Source organism: Aythya ferina (assembly GCF_964211825.1).
Source record: "Aythya ferina genome assembly, chromosome: 4".
NCBI lineage: Eukaryota > Metazoa > Chordata > Aves > Anseriformes > Anatidae > Aythya > Aythya ferina.
The window spans coordinates 2,669,129-2,686,538 of NC_140300.1; the positions used below are offsets into that span (position 1 = coordinate 2,669,129).

Genomic DNA, 17,410 nt, shown 5'->3' on the forward strand with positions numbered 1-17,410 from the left:
AGGTAACTCTAATCTGGACCTCATTATGATGGATAAAAAGTAGTTAATCACTGGGCTGGAAGCTGGATTTTCCCTGGGGTCTCACGATCATGACCTGCCTGCTTAAATCGGGCAAAGATGGGACAGTTTCAGCTCGCAGTGTTTGCGCACGCACAGATACGTAGAGTGGCTCAACAGGGTTAGAGGGGCACAGCTGAGGAGAGTTAGCAGCAAAGCTGGCTGAAAAGGAAAAAGAAGACATGGAAAGGAAGATGGCAATGGGAACTGAGAGTCGTGTCTCTTGTCAGTCATTTTCGTTTGCCAAGCCAAAACTCTGCCACAAAGTTATAAAAAAAAAAAAAAGGCTTAGGGATTGAGCTCTGCAGATTAAAATTTCATGGCCAGTGCTATCCATGGGCAATGCAGCTTGGAGGAAATCTGGGAAATTGCCCAGCAGCATCCCCCCTGCTCAGGGAGCACGACGTGGTCAGAAGACTATTGCTCATGAAGTAGGGGCAAGTCTGGAGGACAACTCTGAGTGCCAGCAGCTTTCGGGGCTCTGACCCTCAGGGCTGGGCTCTGGGTTGTCTGCTCAGCCTCACAGGGAACAGGATTTTTTGTTGTGTTTATTCTGAAAGACACAGGGGGGAGCTGAGGCACATTGCACGTCTCCTTCCCTTATCCATCCGAGTGGATGGCCCAATGTGGACTACCAAAATATGGGGCAGAACAGGAGAATCCAGGGATCTGTACTTCTTAAATTATTATTATTTTTTTTAAGTTCACAGGCAAGAGTTCAGCCTGTGCCTGCTGGTGCTTCCCTTCCTTCAGAGCAGTCCTTGTGCTTCGTTCTTCAGGGGACTCTTCCAGCACATCAGCGTGGTTCCAGCGAGTTTGCTGTCAAATGCAGACCCTGACACGATATCTATCTACATTGCCTGATTTACAGATCTTGAAAAGTTTCAAATCTATTTGAATTTTTGCTACAGGTGAAATTTAAATTGCTAGACCTGAAGAAAGCAAACGACCCCCTCCCCTATCTCTTGTGCAGCATCCAAAAATAACCCACGGTTCTTCCATATTGCAACCAGAATCCCCATTTCAAGCATCACTCCACTGCAGGCACGGAGAATTATTTCCACTGTGTATCTTCCAGCCCATGGCCTCTAAATTTATCCCAACAGTGGCACCGCTTCGTGCACCAGATGATGCAATAGCAGTTCTTGCCTTTTTCTTTAGATTCTCACAGCGTGTTTTCTTCCAACAAGAAGTGTCATCTGTTCTCCTGGATGCTGCGAGGGCCCTGCCCGGCGTTGCCGTCTCCTGTTTATGGTGCCTTGCAGCATCTGCCAAAGTTTAAGAGCAGTTGTCTGCGCTTTCCACTCTGCGGTTAGAAGCTTTGGCTACAGAGCCACTTCCTTGCCTGTTCCCTCTCTTAATTTCAAACCCTCGGAGCTCTTAAGTGTGTATCTACTTGTCATCTTTGATAAAGAAGACCTGGAAGATGTTTTAAAGACATGGCTGATAAAATGCAGCATCTCTTTCCTTCCTTTCCCCTCTCCTCTGCCCAAGTACAGGTTTCCTCTGCGAGGAGGTCTTGGTTGCTTTACTATATATTTACATTTTTAAAATCTTGCTACCATCTGATGCTCTTGGCTCCAGCTTGGGCTCTTTTCTGTTGTTGTTGTTATCCTCTCAAGAGAAAGAAACTATGCGGGTTTCCAAGTTCTTGAATAAATGTCAAATGAAACATTCCAAACAATTATTCAAGCTGGTAATAAGCAGTGAGACATCCTTCCTGTAGAGAAGCTGAACAATGGTTTCCTCTGACAGAAGCAAAATATGAGGAGCCTTCCATATGTTGGTACTGATTTGAGCGGCGGCGAGATCTCCGAGTGGGATAGGAGGCCCCAGCAAGTATCTGGATATCCTGCGGGAAGAAAAGCTCCGCGTGTAACACCCAGACTCCCCCCTGACATGCCATAAAGTTCTGGGAGATTTCTCCACGTCTCCTCAACATCCTTCAGTTTTAAGAGCTTGTGCTTCCTTCCCTGGCTTTTCAAACCCTTCCCGGCGCGTTACCCCGAACACCCCAGGGAGGCAGGTGGGCCACCTCCCACCTCAAACCCCAGGAGCACCTCCAGGGAGGAGCAGTGCTGGCTGAAGCTGGCCGCCAGTCTGATCGTTGTCCCCGCAGCCCCGCTGAACACGTCCCCTTCCCAAACGGCGCTGGGAGCGAGCTGCAGCACCGTCTTCTCTTGCCCGAGGACGACAGCTTTGTGGGCTTTTGGCACCTTCACCCTGAACCGCACCCAGCTCTGCTCCTGCAGCACGCCCGTGCGCGGCTCCAGCAGCACGCACCCTCTCCTCCACAAGCTGTAGACCTTGGGGAAAGGAGGCCAGCAGGGCTCAGAGAAGCAGCGTATGATATAGTCACAAATATGGGAGAACTCCTCGTTGTCCTTGCTTCTCCCAAAAAGCCCCACTTTGTACACGCCCGACTCGGGGAGCACGACGCACACACTGATTTTGGACTTGAGGTGGGTCACCAGCACGTACCTCTCCAGGGGGTACTCGCTGCTGGCGGTGACCTTGTCCTTGCTCAAGCTGGCCATCACCTCGACGTTGGCGGGCGCGTGGAAGGTGATGTTGCACTTCCCCAGCTTGGTGGTGATGATGGGGGCTGAGTGGCTGGGGTTGGAGAGGCCGTGGCTGCTGGAGCTGAGCCCGCTCCCGCAGTGCAGGCTCAGCCCCGAGGGGAAGAGCTCGTTCTGGTTGACAGGTCCCGAGCAGTGGAGGAGGAAATTGGCCGCGTTCCTGAAGGTGGTGGTGCCTTCCACGTCTTTCACGAACATGGAGAGTCGGTAGTAGCCCTGGAAAGGGCAGAGCACGTGGCAACTCAGTTTCTCCTCCTCAGCTTGAGCGGCCAGGCATTTCTTGCTCAGAGCAGCATCTAGATCCTTATGAACCAGCTCGTACATGGCAAGCAAGGCTCGGGATGTCTGCAGGGTCAAAAGCAAAGTCCCCTGGGGGGCAACGAGCAGCTCCCCTTTGTAGCTGCTGTCCTCAATGCCAAAGTCTCTCACCTTTTGGTGGAGGCCCCAGAAATGAAAAGGGTTTTCAGGCAGGGTCTCCCCGTTGCGCGGCTCCGGGCACTGAATCCGATAGGAGCACACCCAGTTGTAAGGGCCCTGGGAGTCGGCGTGGCGTGCGAAGACCATGAGGTCGAACAAGCCCTTGGTCGGGGGAGTCACCTTGATGGTCACGCTGTTCTCAGACACCACCATCATCCCGTGCGCTGCTCCCACGGCCTCTCCGGTCGCGGTGCCCTGAGCTTTGGAGAGCTGGTAGGTGAACTCTGTTGGGTGGGTGCTCCCCAGCGTCACTGCTGCCTCCCCATGGGCTGTAGGAAAGTGAACAAAACGCCTTTTACAATCCTTTCATCAGCAGTGCAACACATTCATTTCTCAGCACAAGATCTGCAGTGTGGACCCAGCATGGACCTCATCTGTGCAGGTGATGGAGACCCAATTTTCCCTCTCACTTTCCCTCCCTACCTGTGGACAGACCTCAGTGAGATCCTTCCTCACCTTCTACCATTTTTTTCCCCTTTTCTGAGTAAATTGATGATACCACTAGATCTAGAGAGGAAGAGGATAGGTACACATAATTATTCTTTGGGTCTCAAGACACCCAAAACTCAGTCAATGTCCCATATGGAGATAATTATTTCATGGCTTCTTGAGCTGCAGTCATTCCTCTAAGCTGCAGGTCTTGTACTGTGGTGTCAAACCAGCAAAGCAGCTGGGAGGATCAAAATTTTCCAGCCTGGCTGGTAGGAGATCCCACAACGCTGCCACATTTTAGGAATGAGTTTAATTTTTTCCATAATTATTACTATAATATTTTTCTAAAATTTGGCCTCGCCATAAATCACAAACATCCACGAGCTTCTGGTTTGGCGCGTGCCCTAGCTGGGCAGGAGGGGAGAGGAGAAAGTGCAGAGAAAAGATGCTTTGGCACTGGTACCTGCTGGTGGTACCAGGGTTGGTGGATAAGCTCGGTGGCTCTTTCCTTGGGATTTTTGCTCTCTGGGGGAGGACTCAAGCAGGTTTCTCCTTAGGGCCACCATGCAGCACTCAATACCTCCCTGGTAGCCAACTCACTGCCCCAGGCAAGGCACAGGAGATGGCTTTAAGCCAATCTGAACCCTGCTTTGTACCCAAAAATGAAGCACGGCCATAGGAGGTCACCATGGAGGAGCAAAATCACTTCAGTCCTGGTGTCACCACTCCCTGCTTATCACATCTTGCTGCTCGTAAACCCCTGCCCCAGTCAGGGAGAGCATTTTTGGTGCACCAAACCCTCCCCAGGGCTCTCTGTCTGCTCCTGGGCAGCAGGGGTGGTTGGTTAATCCTGCAGTGGGGAAGGGACAAGGTTTCACAAGCCTTGGTCCTGAAGAAGACAGAACCATCTCACCAGCAGGCTGCTATCAGCACGTGTAGCCACAGGTCCTGGGGCAGCCTGGCTATAAAACCCACGTTTAAAGGTATTTTTTACCCTTTTTCTCTAGGTGTAAATGAAAGCATGAGAAAAACAGCCACGGAGAAGGAGACTTGGAGTCCTTTTGCCCTTGGAGGATCTCAGCGTGCTTCCCAGCCCCTGCCACTGGCACGCAGACCTACTGAGATGCATGCTCAAACCCACCAGCATCAAGGTCTGTGCAAATCGAGCCTGCTCTTCATTACACAGGGACCCCGAGTGCCCGAGGGGGACTCATCTCCTGTCCCGAGCGTGGCTGCTCCGCGCCGTCCCGTCCTCACCACAACATTTTTGCTGGAGAGAGGCGAGCCCCGTACCAAGCGCTGGCACCCCGCGGGAGCCCACGGCTGGTATCGGCACCGGCGCTGTGCACAATGTTCATTTGTTTGGGGTGCTAACACAAAATGACAAAAGCCTCCAGTTTCATGCTGAAAAAAAAAAAAAAAATCGTCTCTTGCTAATTATTAGATTACGAAACATGTTTCATAATCTAATGAATAATGGGGGGGGGGGCTTTTTCTTTTTTTTTTTTTTTTTCTTTCCCTGTTTGAATCTGGATTTTTTCATTGTTTGCCCCAGAGTTCTTTTTTGGTAGGTCGAAACAGAGATGTGAAAAGAATGGGAAGGCTGGGTTTTATTTGTGCCTTGCCTGTTAAAGCTGTGACTTGGCTCACACAGTAAGTGCAAACAATTCTCTCCTGGCAAGTGTTCAGTGGAGACATTACTGATGACAGACTTTATTAACTGCAGGTTTGCTTGTTATTAAATTCTCTCTATGCTAGTTTCCGAAGCTGCTGGCCTGGCCGGCTGCATCGTATTAGGATCTTTAGGAAGAAAGAAAAGAACAGAACATTGTATGCAGCGGAGCCAGCGATGATGAGATAGGGAAGCCAGCAATGCGTTTTGCTTTGGGAAGAGGACCCAAGGAGATAATTAATGGCTACATTTAAAACAAACATTTGCTTGTTTTATTGAGTTAATTCAAGCCATGAGATTCCTGGTTTTCAGGGAGGCCAGGTGAAGCTGGGGATAGGTTCCCACGTCAGCGCACTCAATGCTGCAGGAGGTCAATGTATGTTGCATTAATTGTTTGGGGGAAAAAAGCCACCATTAAAGTACAGGCATGTTTCTAATTTCTCAAAGCCTTGTCTAAAAGTCTTCTCTTCCCGTCTCCCACCCTAGCTATTGTATCTACAGCATACCACCAATGACTGCTTTTCCATACACAAAAGTCTTACAAAGTCCTAATTCCATAGGACTGAATGCCTTCCATCACTGCGGGCACCAACCCTGATGGCCCAGGACACCTTACCAATTAAAAATGATGAGTTTTCAGAAAACGGCTGCCAGGTATTTCCTGAAAATCAGGTCCCTTTGCAAGGTGTCCCACCTTCAGCTCTCATCAGATAGTGATTTGTGGAAGGAATCTTGGCTGAAAGCTCGTAAGCATTTTAGACAGACGGGAGCTGCTCAGATGCAAGAGAGCAGAAATCGATCCACAGTAGCCAAAAAGGAAAAAGAGATTTTGCACCAAGGATCTTGAGCATTTTTGCCCTAGGATTGTCTGAGATGTTTAAGATGCTGGCTTCCTCCCGCTGACCTAGATCAATACAATCATAATTTTGCGTCAATGAAAGCAGACATCTGGTTTGGTTCACAATCTGGGTTTGCAATTTGGTGTTTTAAGCACACTCCTCTCTCTATATGGCGCTGGCTGTTGAGGCTAATGGCAGTAGTTAAACTGTTCAAGCTAAGCCCAAGAATACAGTTCTTTCCCTCTGCAAGATGAGACATTCACTGGGAGGGGAAAAAAAGTTGTCCTTTTTTTTTTTTTTTTTTTTTTTTTGTCCTAATAGGAAAATCTCCTTTCATCTCAGTTTTGGAGGAAACAAAAGCAAGCTGTGCCTGTAGCCCAGGTCACCCAGTGATTTTTGTGGCTGAGGGAGAGGAGTTCATCCAGCCAAGGGGTGCAGAACAGCGATGTGGCTGGGATGTGCCAGCAATTTTGCTCCCCTAACTTCTCTCCCCAGGTACGTTTTGGCTCACAGCAGCCAGTGGCCCACAGGGACCCAAAGCCCCAAGCTGCTGTTGGGCTCCATTTCTTCGTCTTTTGGCTATCAAAAACTGGGGAAAGGGAGGAAAGAGGATAACAAAATACTTATTTTTCCTCATTCTTCCCTTTGGGCTTTTGTACCACAGCTAATGATGTTTGGTGGGAGGCCATGTTTTGCAATTTATCACTCTGGCATGCAGATAAAGGGACTGCTGGTGCTATTGATCTCCTGCTTTTCCTTTGAGGCTGCAAACTCTGTGTTATTTGGTTGTGTGCCTTGGGGGCCTCCCTGGTGGCTGGGGCCTGAAAGGACTTAATCAGTCTCCACCCCTGTATTGGCTATATAGGTGCTGTATGGCCTGTGCTATGGTTAAAGACCCCTCCTTGGAGTGCTCCAAGGTCCTGCAGTGGAGAAGCACCACGAGATCCCTGCATAACAGCACTGACCTTTCAGCTGTTCCCAATTTCATTTGATTTTCCCAGGCTGCTTGCTGCTCAAAAGGTGAGCGACAGCTTGTCTTGGCAATACCCTAGCATCCTGGAAATATTGGAGGATTTTCTTTTCTATGTAAGTAAGAAAATCTCTCAGTTAAAAGCTTTCTGCTGGGCCTTGTTGTACATTCATTTTCTGTAAGTCTGACAAGTGCCCTCAATAGGATGTTGCTTTATCTTCTATCTTGCTCTCCTGATAAAATAAACTGCAGGAGAAATCTGTATACACTTAGAACCATGCAAAGGAACAGATGTGTAACGGATATCTAGGTTAAAAAATAATAATAATAAAATAAAATCATTTTATATCTGGCCTGAAAAATTGTCAGAAAAAATACAATCAAGGAAAAAACAGCTCCACCCCCCTTCATTTTCAGAACCTGAGACGTGACCATTTCAGGCCATGTTTTGTCTGGGAGTCTCCTTCCCCAGCCTGTGAGCACAATGAGGATTGTGTCTCAGGTATCTTGAAACTATTTTGCTACTGTTGGTGAATTTAGATGGGAAAAGCCAGGCACAAAGGGACTTAAGTGATTTGGCTCAATTAGCTATAATTTATGAATCCTAATTCCCAGTTGACTAATCACAGTATCACACAATGGCTGTGATTCCAGAAATTGCTTAAATATGTGCCTCTGCTCTACTGGATGTTAAACATGTGCTTAAAAATAGACAGATGGGCCACTTTTGAATGAGAAATATTATCCTCGATTCAGACTTGTTTCTTAAAAGCAAGCGAGCCTGGACATCACTTGGATTTAGCCCTTGCTTTGTATTTACCTGTTCTGAGGAGAGAAGTGTTTGGAGAAAGGAGGGAGAGCTGAAGTCTGAAAAACTCTGAGGTTTTAAAAACCCTCCGCTCAAAGTCTTCCCGCGAGATGGGGTTCTGCAGGAGCTGCCATTCGGGGTCCTCCGGCCAGTGGGTCTCGATGAAGTGCTCAGGGTCAGTAAGGAAGAAGAAATCATCGTGCCTGCAGGGCAAGAGGAGAGGACACCGTGGAGGGTACAAGAAAACCTTTAGCATATGGGAAGGGAGCTTCCCCCACCCCAACAGAGCTGCACCAGCTTCAGTAAGGGAGGACTGAGCTCTCACTGAGCATTTCACTCCTATGCTCACATCCCACTCCAGGAATATGCTACCAAACCTCTGACTGTGTTGGCTTTGCTTCTTCTGAGAGCTGCAGCTTTGCTGGGGGCCTGAGCAGAGCCCTTCAGCTCTTGTTTTCCTTCCCTTTTCTTTTATTTCATGGATCTTAGGGGTGGGGAAAGGATCCCTCTCTCAGCAGGTCAAATGCAAGGTTTGATTGCCCGCAAAAAATGATCCAGCACCTTGTTGAGCTTGCCAATGCTGGGAGGGATCCTCCAGCACTTCTTTCCAGCCTAGATGCACCCATTTTTCCTGGAAAATGTCTTTATAGACAGCTCTCCACACCCCGAATCCTGTGACCTCTTCCAAGAATGTACTCAGGACTTTTTAGAAAAATACATCTTGGTTCCAGTTTGAACGTGCCCAGCCTGACTTTCCGAACATTGCCTTTGCTGAGGGGTCAACCTGCAGCCTTGTACTGGGGAGCCCTGTTACATCTGTCAACCTGAGTATTTTGAGGACTTTGACAGCACCTTGCAGGTAAAGCTCACTCAGCCTGCCCAGCCTGGAGCAGATACCCCGGGGGACTCCACAAGGACCAACAAGAAGCTGTTATCTCTGCCTGTTGCCATAGGTGATGGTTCTTCTGCTCTTTTTTTTCCCTCATGCTCAGCTAAAAACAACCCATGCTCACTGGTGTTATAAACTGTTTGCAGCAAGATAATTACCTATTAGAAATTCCACAATTATTTCATTACACATTATTAGAGAGAGAGGAAAAAAAAATTAAAAATGTCAGTCCCATAATATAGTTAATGGAAATTATTAAATTGTACAAATAACTTCCATGAGAGTCATTATTTGCTTAACATGGGCTGAGAAATCTGAAGTAATTATGTGTGGAGCCACATAAGAGTGAAGTTGCTGTGAAAACAAGGGTTTGTTTTGTCACCACGGATTAAAATAAATTTGGAAGAGGGAGAGGGACACAATGGAGGAGTTGTCACCTGAAAAGTTGCCCCCCTGGATCAGGGAGTAAGGAACTTGCAGGTAGGTGTTTGGACCCTATAGAGGGTCTCTTTTTGCACGAGGTCCCCGAGGACCCACCGTAGATAAGGGTGAGCATATTGGGGTGAATTTGAAATGTGGGCTCAAGATCTGGCAAACCTGGTCTTTATGGGGTCTATCAGAAGGTTTGGGATGACCATCTCCAAGGCCATGTTGAACCTTGTCAGTTTGCGTTGAGGGACATGTTTCCAGCCATGGTGTGGGGTGGTGGTGTGTCTCACCTGGGCACGAACAACCTCCTCTCTGGATCCACGGTCCCTGCACCCCAGCAGGCATCCAGGAGGCACCACTGTCCTTCCAGCTCCACCGCGTTCCACATGTGGCCTGTCTTCTGCTGCTGGCACCACTGGCCTCCATGGGCACCAAGGCCCCGGCCAAAACCCGGGACCTCCACGCAGCTCAAACCTGCCTCCCTGCCCAGGGGAGACAACCACTCAACAACCACTGCTTTCCGCCTGCTTCTTGCAAACCAACCCAAACTGCACGGCAAATTTCGTAGAATCATACAACCATCGAATATCCCAACTTGGAAGGGACTCATAAGGATCATCAAGTCCAACTCCTGGCTCCAATTTGACATCCCCAAATCCAAGGTCCCATGTTTGTGGCAGCTGTTGGCCAAATCCAGCTTTCAGCCAGCCTGCTGCTCACCCAGCCTACTCCCAAACATCAGTCCTTGTATCTCAGATCCTGGTTTCTCCATCAAACCCATCCCTACTCCTCCATCCAAGCAGGAAAGGAGGAAGGGACGCAGTGGGTAAGTGATGCCGGTTACGTGCCAGCTGTAGGTCTCCCACTCGGATCTTTAATGGGGCAGGAGGAGAAAGCCCAAGGTGAGTTTTTACCTGCACATTTCCCGGCACAAATGGGCATAACCAGAACACACAGCTTTCCCCGTCTGCAGAACCTGCTCTGGCACGTGGATCTTCTGAGACAGCCCCAGGAAGCCATCCACATCGTATTCTAGGAAAGGGAGAATACCACCCAACTTCAGGCCAACGTATGGGCTTATTATTTCCAAACCGATCCCATTCCTTCTCCTGCCCAACCCTGTTTCTCTGCCTACACACCCTGGAAGCCATGACAGCTCTTCTCTCCGTAGTTATTCAAGAGCTTGACAATTCCCCATATGCGCAAAGAATTGCTAACGCCTTGGGGGAATTGGATCCTCAGCGCATGTAAACAGCGGTTGCGCCATTCAAGTGAGGTACAGTGACAATCACATTGTCTCGCACACATGGATGTAGTAGGGTAAAGTAGCACGAAGCGGCTGCATTGTGCTGAGATTCCTGTGTCCCCAGATGACTGCTGCCAGGCATAGCTCGGCTTCCTCGGGCTCGCACCACGCACGCATTATCAGGGAGATGCCCTCGGGTGCGTTGGAGCTGAGAGCACCGGAGGTGAGTGGGCTCAACCCATGTCTCTGGGGGTCTGGTACCCAGCAGGTGTCGTTTTCAGGATGGAGGGTCCCAGTTTGCGACTATTTCCCACCCCAGGCTCTTTCCCAAAGTCAGGAGGGGATTATTTCAATTTGTGATTGCCGTAGGAACACCGTAGAGACTGTTCTCCAGGACACGGAGAGCCTAAATCCAGGAGGAGGCATCCAAGGAAAGGGCTCTCAGCTCCATCACACCACTACAAAACAGCAGGACCAGACTTACCGATGTTATGGCAGAGCCAAAACCATATTGCCCGCACCATCTCCAGCTTGCTCTGGGATTTGGCAGTGATGAGGGAAACGATGGCCTGGACGGACATCCTGCTGTGCCCAGATTTCAGCTGCAATGGAGAGGACAGGTGAGATCGAGGCACTCACCACCGCATGACTGGGTCACTGCTGATATGATGGGCTTGCTGGAAAGAAAAGCTACATCACGAAAACCCCAAAGCGGCATTTCCCACCCCAGAATTGAAAATGCAAAAATCTGGTTTGTGGTAGAACAGGGTATTTTGCCCATTTTCCTAGCATGGTTTTATGAAAGCCTAAGGTCTGGAGTTGCAAGCTGGAGGAAATGAAGGTGGTGTTTCCCATTCCTTTGGTGGGAGGCACAGTGCCACCGCTCCAGTGTCCTCTCCACCTGGTTCAAGTGGCCCAGAGGGTCTTTTCCTGGAGGTGAGTCTGCCACATTTCTGGGACATAGGGTTTCCAGCCCCACACCGATTAATTTCTCAGTGTATTAACTCCGAAGAGGAGCATCCTTGTGGCTCAGATCCTCTTCTTGAGACTGTGAAACTTCAGCCAAATCCATACCCCAAAATGGGTGGGGAAAAGATTTTTGCCCCTACCACTAAAAATTCCTTAATTTCTTAAAAGCCTTTCTGCCCCTTTCCTCCCATTCACTCATTGACATTTCTGTGCTCTTCCCTTCTTTGTGCTAGCACAAGCATTTTTAGCAACAGGCTTTTCTTTCACCAGGTTAAATTTAGTCCAGCTGATTTCTCCAACCTCCTGCCCCTGCTATTTTACTCCTAAATGACTTTCCTGCCCCAACCATGTAAGATATTTTCACACAGATGGAAATTTCTTTCTTTTAACATATGGGAAGTGTTGCATTTGTAATTGCTAAAGATTTGCTTTGGGATGCTGAGCTTGGGATGCTGTTAGATATCTAGCTACCTGCTTCCCTCTTTGCACATCGTGGTGCAAATTCATCCCAAATCTATTCTCTGTTTCAGCCAGAGATGGTAGAATTAGGTCCTAGATTGAGAGTTGCCCCATTCCCACGTAATCCTGGCCCTGAATAAACCCGAGGACCCTGAAGAATTGGAGCAGAGCTTCTTGGTTCATATGTAACTTCTGGATCCACAGAGGTATTTGGAGTTAACAGATGGGTCTGTTTTCCCCCAAACCACCCAGGCAGTGACCTGGGTGCATGCAGACAGTCCCCAGGATGCTCCTAGATGGCCAGAGATGTGATACCCAACTGGTGGGCAGCCAGAGAGCTCTGCCCGTGCTCTTGGTACTCATAATTCCCATCCAAGGAGAAGAGACCAAATGCACCAGGTTTTAGAGAGGCTTGCACCTCAAATAAACAGCAAAACATGCTGTTCCCATCACTCCCCATTGCCTTGGAAGTATTTTTGGTAGTTTATTACCTTCTTTCTCCTCCCTTCCAACTCCCTCCCCCTCTCCTCTCTTTTTTAATAGACCAGGTAGACTGTGAAGTACTGCTGCATCCTTCTTCCCAAGGGATATCAGCCTCAGGCTAGGTAGAAATTACAGGTTTCAGCTATAATGGAGAGCACAGCTATTCCTTGATAATGAGTTGATGTGTACGCTGCGAGCTCGCTGCTTAGACAAATTGTACCAGCCCTGGGGGAGAAATTATTACAGCAGCACCGGGTTTGGGGTAAGAGGAAGGAATTACATAATTTGGTGCTCTCCTTCTGGGCTCCCACGCACCTGGAAAAGGGGAGCATGATATAACAGACCCCTTGCACCCTTCTAGAAAGGTCTTCAAGATCCTTTTATCCAAATCCAATCCTGCCTGGGGTCCTGTGAAGCCTGTGCCATGATGAAGCCAGCCCTAATGCCCAGGTTTGGCCACCACCTTGCCACTGCTGTCATCAGCTTGTGGTAAAAGCTGAAGGTGAGGACATGGACCTGCGGAGGGACACCAGGACCTACCTGCTGGCTCACGTGTAGGACATGGGAGTCCACGTGGCTGAAAACCTTTGAGTCAGAGAAGAGATCCCTCCTGGTCTTTCTTTGGGGATTTTTTGCTGATTTCTCTTCTTCTGAGCTGCTAGGCCCTTCCTTGGGAAGGAGAGCTGGAGAGACACTTCCCGAGGTCATGGATGACTTTTGAAACACCTTGTGGAAGGTGGCCCCTTGGTCACTGCCGTTCGCTTTGTTTGCCCAAAACAGGAAAACGTCCCTGGAGGGGGAATCCTTGGGCTCATCCCTTACTTTCTGCACAGTTGAGATGTTCTTTAGCACCCCATCCTTGTTCCTGTTCCTTTTGGTGTCTCGCCGGGGGAGTTTCTCTGGGGTCTCGGGGTTGATCTCTTGAGAAACATGTCCCAGGGACAAGTTACCATTACAGACATCTGATGTCTGAGCCCCCCTCTGACCAGGCACGTTGTCTCCTGCTGGCGGTGGCATCTCATTTTCTTTCTGGCTCCTGGGATGGGTCCATCTCCCTGGGCTTCGGGTGGGTTGTTTTTCATGGTGGCTGCCGTTCCTGGAGTGAGGGGAAAGAACTGGCTCGCTTGCTTTGGCGGTGTGGGATTTGGATGACTTGTCTCTGTTGTGGCTGGTCTTCATCCCTGCAGTAGGTAACGGGGTGGAAAAACCACCGAGGTCTGGGGATGGAAAGGGAGATGAGTTTTTTTTACAAAAGAAGAATAAAGTCTGAAATGATTCCTTCAGAGCCCGCCTGTCTGCATGCGTAAATGGAGCAAATCAGGATTTGGTCAGCAGAATTTAACCAAATGTACCATTTTTTTCCCTAATTCCAGCAGAAATGTAGGATAGAAATGCCACAGAGAAGCCCTTGACTGGTTTCCAAGTGCAGATATTTTTAAATTATTATTATTTTTTTTAATAGATAGATCCAAACTCACTGGTTGACCATCAGTCATTACATCTCTGCACGGGAAGGAAATGGATAAATCAGGGTTATTTCTTTTGCAAACAAACGGCCAGGAGGCATCTGTGTGTGTTGGAAGTGTCTGCGTTTGGGCATGTGCCTCAGTTTCCCTGCATGAAACTTGGACTGATCACATAAAATTTTTCCTCGCCTCTAGAGCTAAGAATCAGGATAATAAAGAGTTAATAAAATTAGTGTTTAGGTGCTCCAAAGGGGTCAATTTTTCATCAAATCTTTCCTTCAGGAGGACCCTCACATTCCACCCCAAATATTTATGCTCAGACTTGCTTCTTCTTTTCAGGTTCTGCAGAAAAAGAAAATGTCATTTTTTGTTTCCCTGCTTTGCATTTGAAATGTAGCTGAGTTGAGCAACAAGGCTGTGGGGGAAAATAGGTGAAAAAGCAGAAGGAAAGGTGCAATCCAGGACCGGTGGGGTTGTTGGGTTAAAGCTGCGGGCAGAGCCAGCTCTCGCGTGCCCTCAGCATCTGCACAGCGCCCGCTGTTTTTATCTTGGTTTAGCTTCTATTTGCTGTTGTTGTTTTTAATCACGAAATGACTGTTTGTGCCATGCAAACAGCAGAGCCTGCTGTGAGGCACTCGGCGTCGCCCAGAAACGTCACTCCCGGCCTCTCCCAGGCAGGCTGGCTTTCAACAGCTGCGCCGGGGCGCTGGCCCCAATCTTCCAGGAAAGAGGGATGTCGCTCGTCCCTCCCGGTGCTGCCCAGATTGTCCCCACTCTGCTTGGGATGAGCCTTGCCGAGCTGGGACGGCCTCATCCAGAAGGGATGACAGAGGTTGTGACACCCAGGCTCGCCAAAATTAACATGTGAATGCACGCCCCGACGGCATGCAAACAGCACCCGTGGGTTAATCCGGCACTGGGTGCTCAGATAACCAGAGGACATCCCCTAGGTAGGTTTGTTGGTGGGACGCTCATCTTTGCAGGGCTCCTGCAGAGTTTCTGCAGGGCCTGCTGAAACTGTACATTCCCTATTTCCTCCCGGACCACATCTGAGCCCAAGGAGACGAATTGTTGGTGCCCAGCTGTTGACACGTTGGAGCTGTCCCCGCGTGTGGGAGCTGCTGGGCTCCCCAGGGCACAGCCACCCGCTGTCAGAGGCAGAGAGGCGTTTTGCCTGCCACTTTCTAAGTGAGCAACAAGAGGCCACTTCTGGGCCCTTCACAGTCGTTACCTGACATGAACCGGGGCTCGGTGACTCAAAAAAGAGTTACCAAGAGTTTTCCCAGCAGGTTCCAGGAAGCACAGGCTCAGAAAGAGTGGAACGGCCCAAATGATGGAAAACGTGGAAATCCCCACTTTCTTAGCCTTATTTTGTTAATCTGAACACTTTTGCTTAGGTTGAAACTGAATATTTTGTTTCCACTCCGTGTCACTCATGTGTTTATGGCTTTAAAAGAAATTTAAGCAAAAACTCTGCTTTAACATCTCTAAATGGTTTTCTCTCCCTGTGCCTTAAACTCAATCCTCCAGACACAACCCCTAGCTCAGAAGCCCCTAAATCATTACTTGTAGTCCTAGAAGAGGAGAAGGAAGATTGCTGCTTTATTATTTTTCCCCTCGAATTTCATCCATGGTTGCATGAGAGCACTGACCCCAGAGAGCACTGTGCCACCTCCCCTTGCACCCACTGATATCCCTGAGGTGCCACCACATTAACCCACAAAATGACAGCTCCAGAGGAGGAATTTCAGCCCCAAGGGGGGCTGTTTCAGCTCCAAGGGGATGCTGCAGAGAGAGGAGAGGTGGAGAAGGACGGGCTGCTGGTGAGGTTTGAATGGGATAAGCACCCCGTGCCTCCCCAGGGACGGTTGGGCTATCAGCGAGCCACTATCATGTTCCCAGACTGGCATTTCGGTCTGCCCTGTCTGTGTTTTTAATGTCAGGAGGATGGGAATCGCATTCATAAGCTGCAACAGCGACAGCATAGAGGTCAAATGCTCAACAGGAGCAGAGCCACGTTGGACCCTGGCCAGCCCAGGTGGAGACACAGCACTTGGTCCTGCTATGGTGAGGAAATGGATGGAGCCAAGAGCATCAATGTGGAAAAGTGGCAAAATGATGGGAAATAACCCCAAATGGGGTTGTTCCTACTCACCCTGCTCACGCTGCTGCCGTGGCTCCCCGCTGCTGGCAGAAGGCAGGCAGCTCCTGGTGGGCCCCATCCCTTTTATACACGTACCAGCACAGGGCTGGCTCTTTTTTTTGCACCTTGCTGTTATCAGGAGGGCTAAAAATACTATAAAGCGCCGGCGAACGTGTTAACGTCGCTGCCACCAAGCAAAGCCTCTGTGAGCCTGGCACTTCTGCAGTGTGTGTATGGGCTGGGGCGTATTTGCAGGGAGATAGGGGAGAGGGAAAAGATTTTCTCTTATCAGCAGCCAGGCTTTGGCAGGGCCAAAGTGTCAGTCCCCCTGTCTGGGAAGGGCAGCAGCCCGAAGGTTTGGGTGTTTGTGCAGGTTTTCTCCTGTTCTGAGCACCTTTCACTGCTCTCCTGTAATTTCACCATCCTGCTCCTTGTGTTTCACCATCCTGCCTTTGCCCTAAGAGGTGAGGGAAGCCAAGAGCAGATTTATCCAGGGCTGGTGGGGTTGTCCTCCACTTGTTAATTGCAGTTGGTGATGCACAAGATCTTGCTACCTTGTGAGATGCTCGCTGAGCAATTCCCAATGCCTTTGCAATCATCTGTGTCTGCCCCGAGCTTATTGCATCCCTGATTTTCCCACTCATGTGCAAAATTTCCCTTGCCATAAGGCTGCATCTGCAGGAATGGAGGGTGAACTTTTTATTCCATCTTTGCACAGCATGGGTTGCTTTGCAGCCTTTTTCCTTAACTCAGTATCCTGGGAAATCTCCAGCGCACATTAGAAATAACATCTCATAGAGGTGACCAAAAACTTGAAGCATGGAGGTCAGAATACTGTTCTTTGTTATTATCTAGCTATGGTCCACTAAGTGGCATCATATCCCTTGTTTCTGCTCACTCTGTCCCAAATATTGAAAATTTTCTTGATCAAACAGGAAATAATAAGGGAGTAAACACAGTTGCCAGCTGAAAGGGAGCACATTCTTGGAAAAGAAATCTCAGTCTTTGGCTGAAATTGGAGAGAATAAAACGAAAAGGAGAAAAAGATTACTTTGGAAAAGAGGAGAGAAACATTTTGTATAAACTCTCCCCAGTTCTGAGTCGTCTTTCAGTGGGGAAGGAGCCCACAGCCTGCTGATGCTGCAGGTTCTGCCCCACTCCCCTCTTGGCACAGGATCGGTGCTGTTTTGGAGGTGTCAGAGCCCAATGTGTCATTTGGGTGCCAGCACTGAGACCTTCCTAATTTGTGGAAAATGGTTTCAAAATGAAATTATTGCAACAAGCAGGACTTGGCACCAGGAAGCTGGCATGGTCTTGGGGACAAGAGCCTGAAATACCATAGCATGAAGATGTCCCAGTGGCCATTGAAGGCTTTGTTTTGCAATGTGACCCTCTCTGCCAATCCAGAGATCACCAAAATGCTGCAAAAGGATCCGTAAGGCAAGGGGTCATGAGAAGTGTCTGTCTGGCACCAGCCCCCTCATTAATCTCA

The 17,410-nt window shown here is 49.1% G+C and overlaps 1 protein-coding gene across 1 annotated transcript; it reads right to left on the reverse strand.

Annotated features, from left to right (window-relative positions):
* Positions 1-974: 974 nt before the first annotated feature.
* LOC311436667 (kyphoscoliosis peptidase-like) lies at positions 975-13,508 on the reverse strand. The gene is made up of 6 exons (XM_084519025.1): positions 12,850-13,508; positions 10,883-11,000; positions 10,067-10,184; positions 9,443-9,634; positions 7,847-8,037; positions 975-3,382 (listed from the first exon to the last, which is right to left on the reverse strand). Exons 1-6 carry the CDS (start codon positions 13,486-13,488, stop codon positions 2,058-2,060), a joined length of 2,583 nt encoding a protein of 860 aa, XP_084375151.1. The 5' UTR covers positions 13,489-13,508; the 3' UTR covers positions 975-2,057.
* Between the last annotated feature and the right edge of the window lie 3,902 nt (positions 13,509-17,410).

Coding starts and splice junctions, on each gene's coding strand:
- LOC311436667 (XM_084519025.1), bottom strand. CDS start 13,488: ATGAAGACCAGCCACAACAGAGACAAGTCATCCAAATCCCACACCGCC. Junction 11,001..12,849: donor TCCTACACGTGAGCCAGCAG/GTAGGTCCTGGT, acceptor TCTCCATTGCAG/CTGAAATCTGGGCACAGCAG. Junction 10,185..10,882: donor TTGGCTCTGCCATAACATCG/GTAAGTCTGGTC, acceptor TCCCTTTCCTAG/AATACGATGTGGATGGCTTC.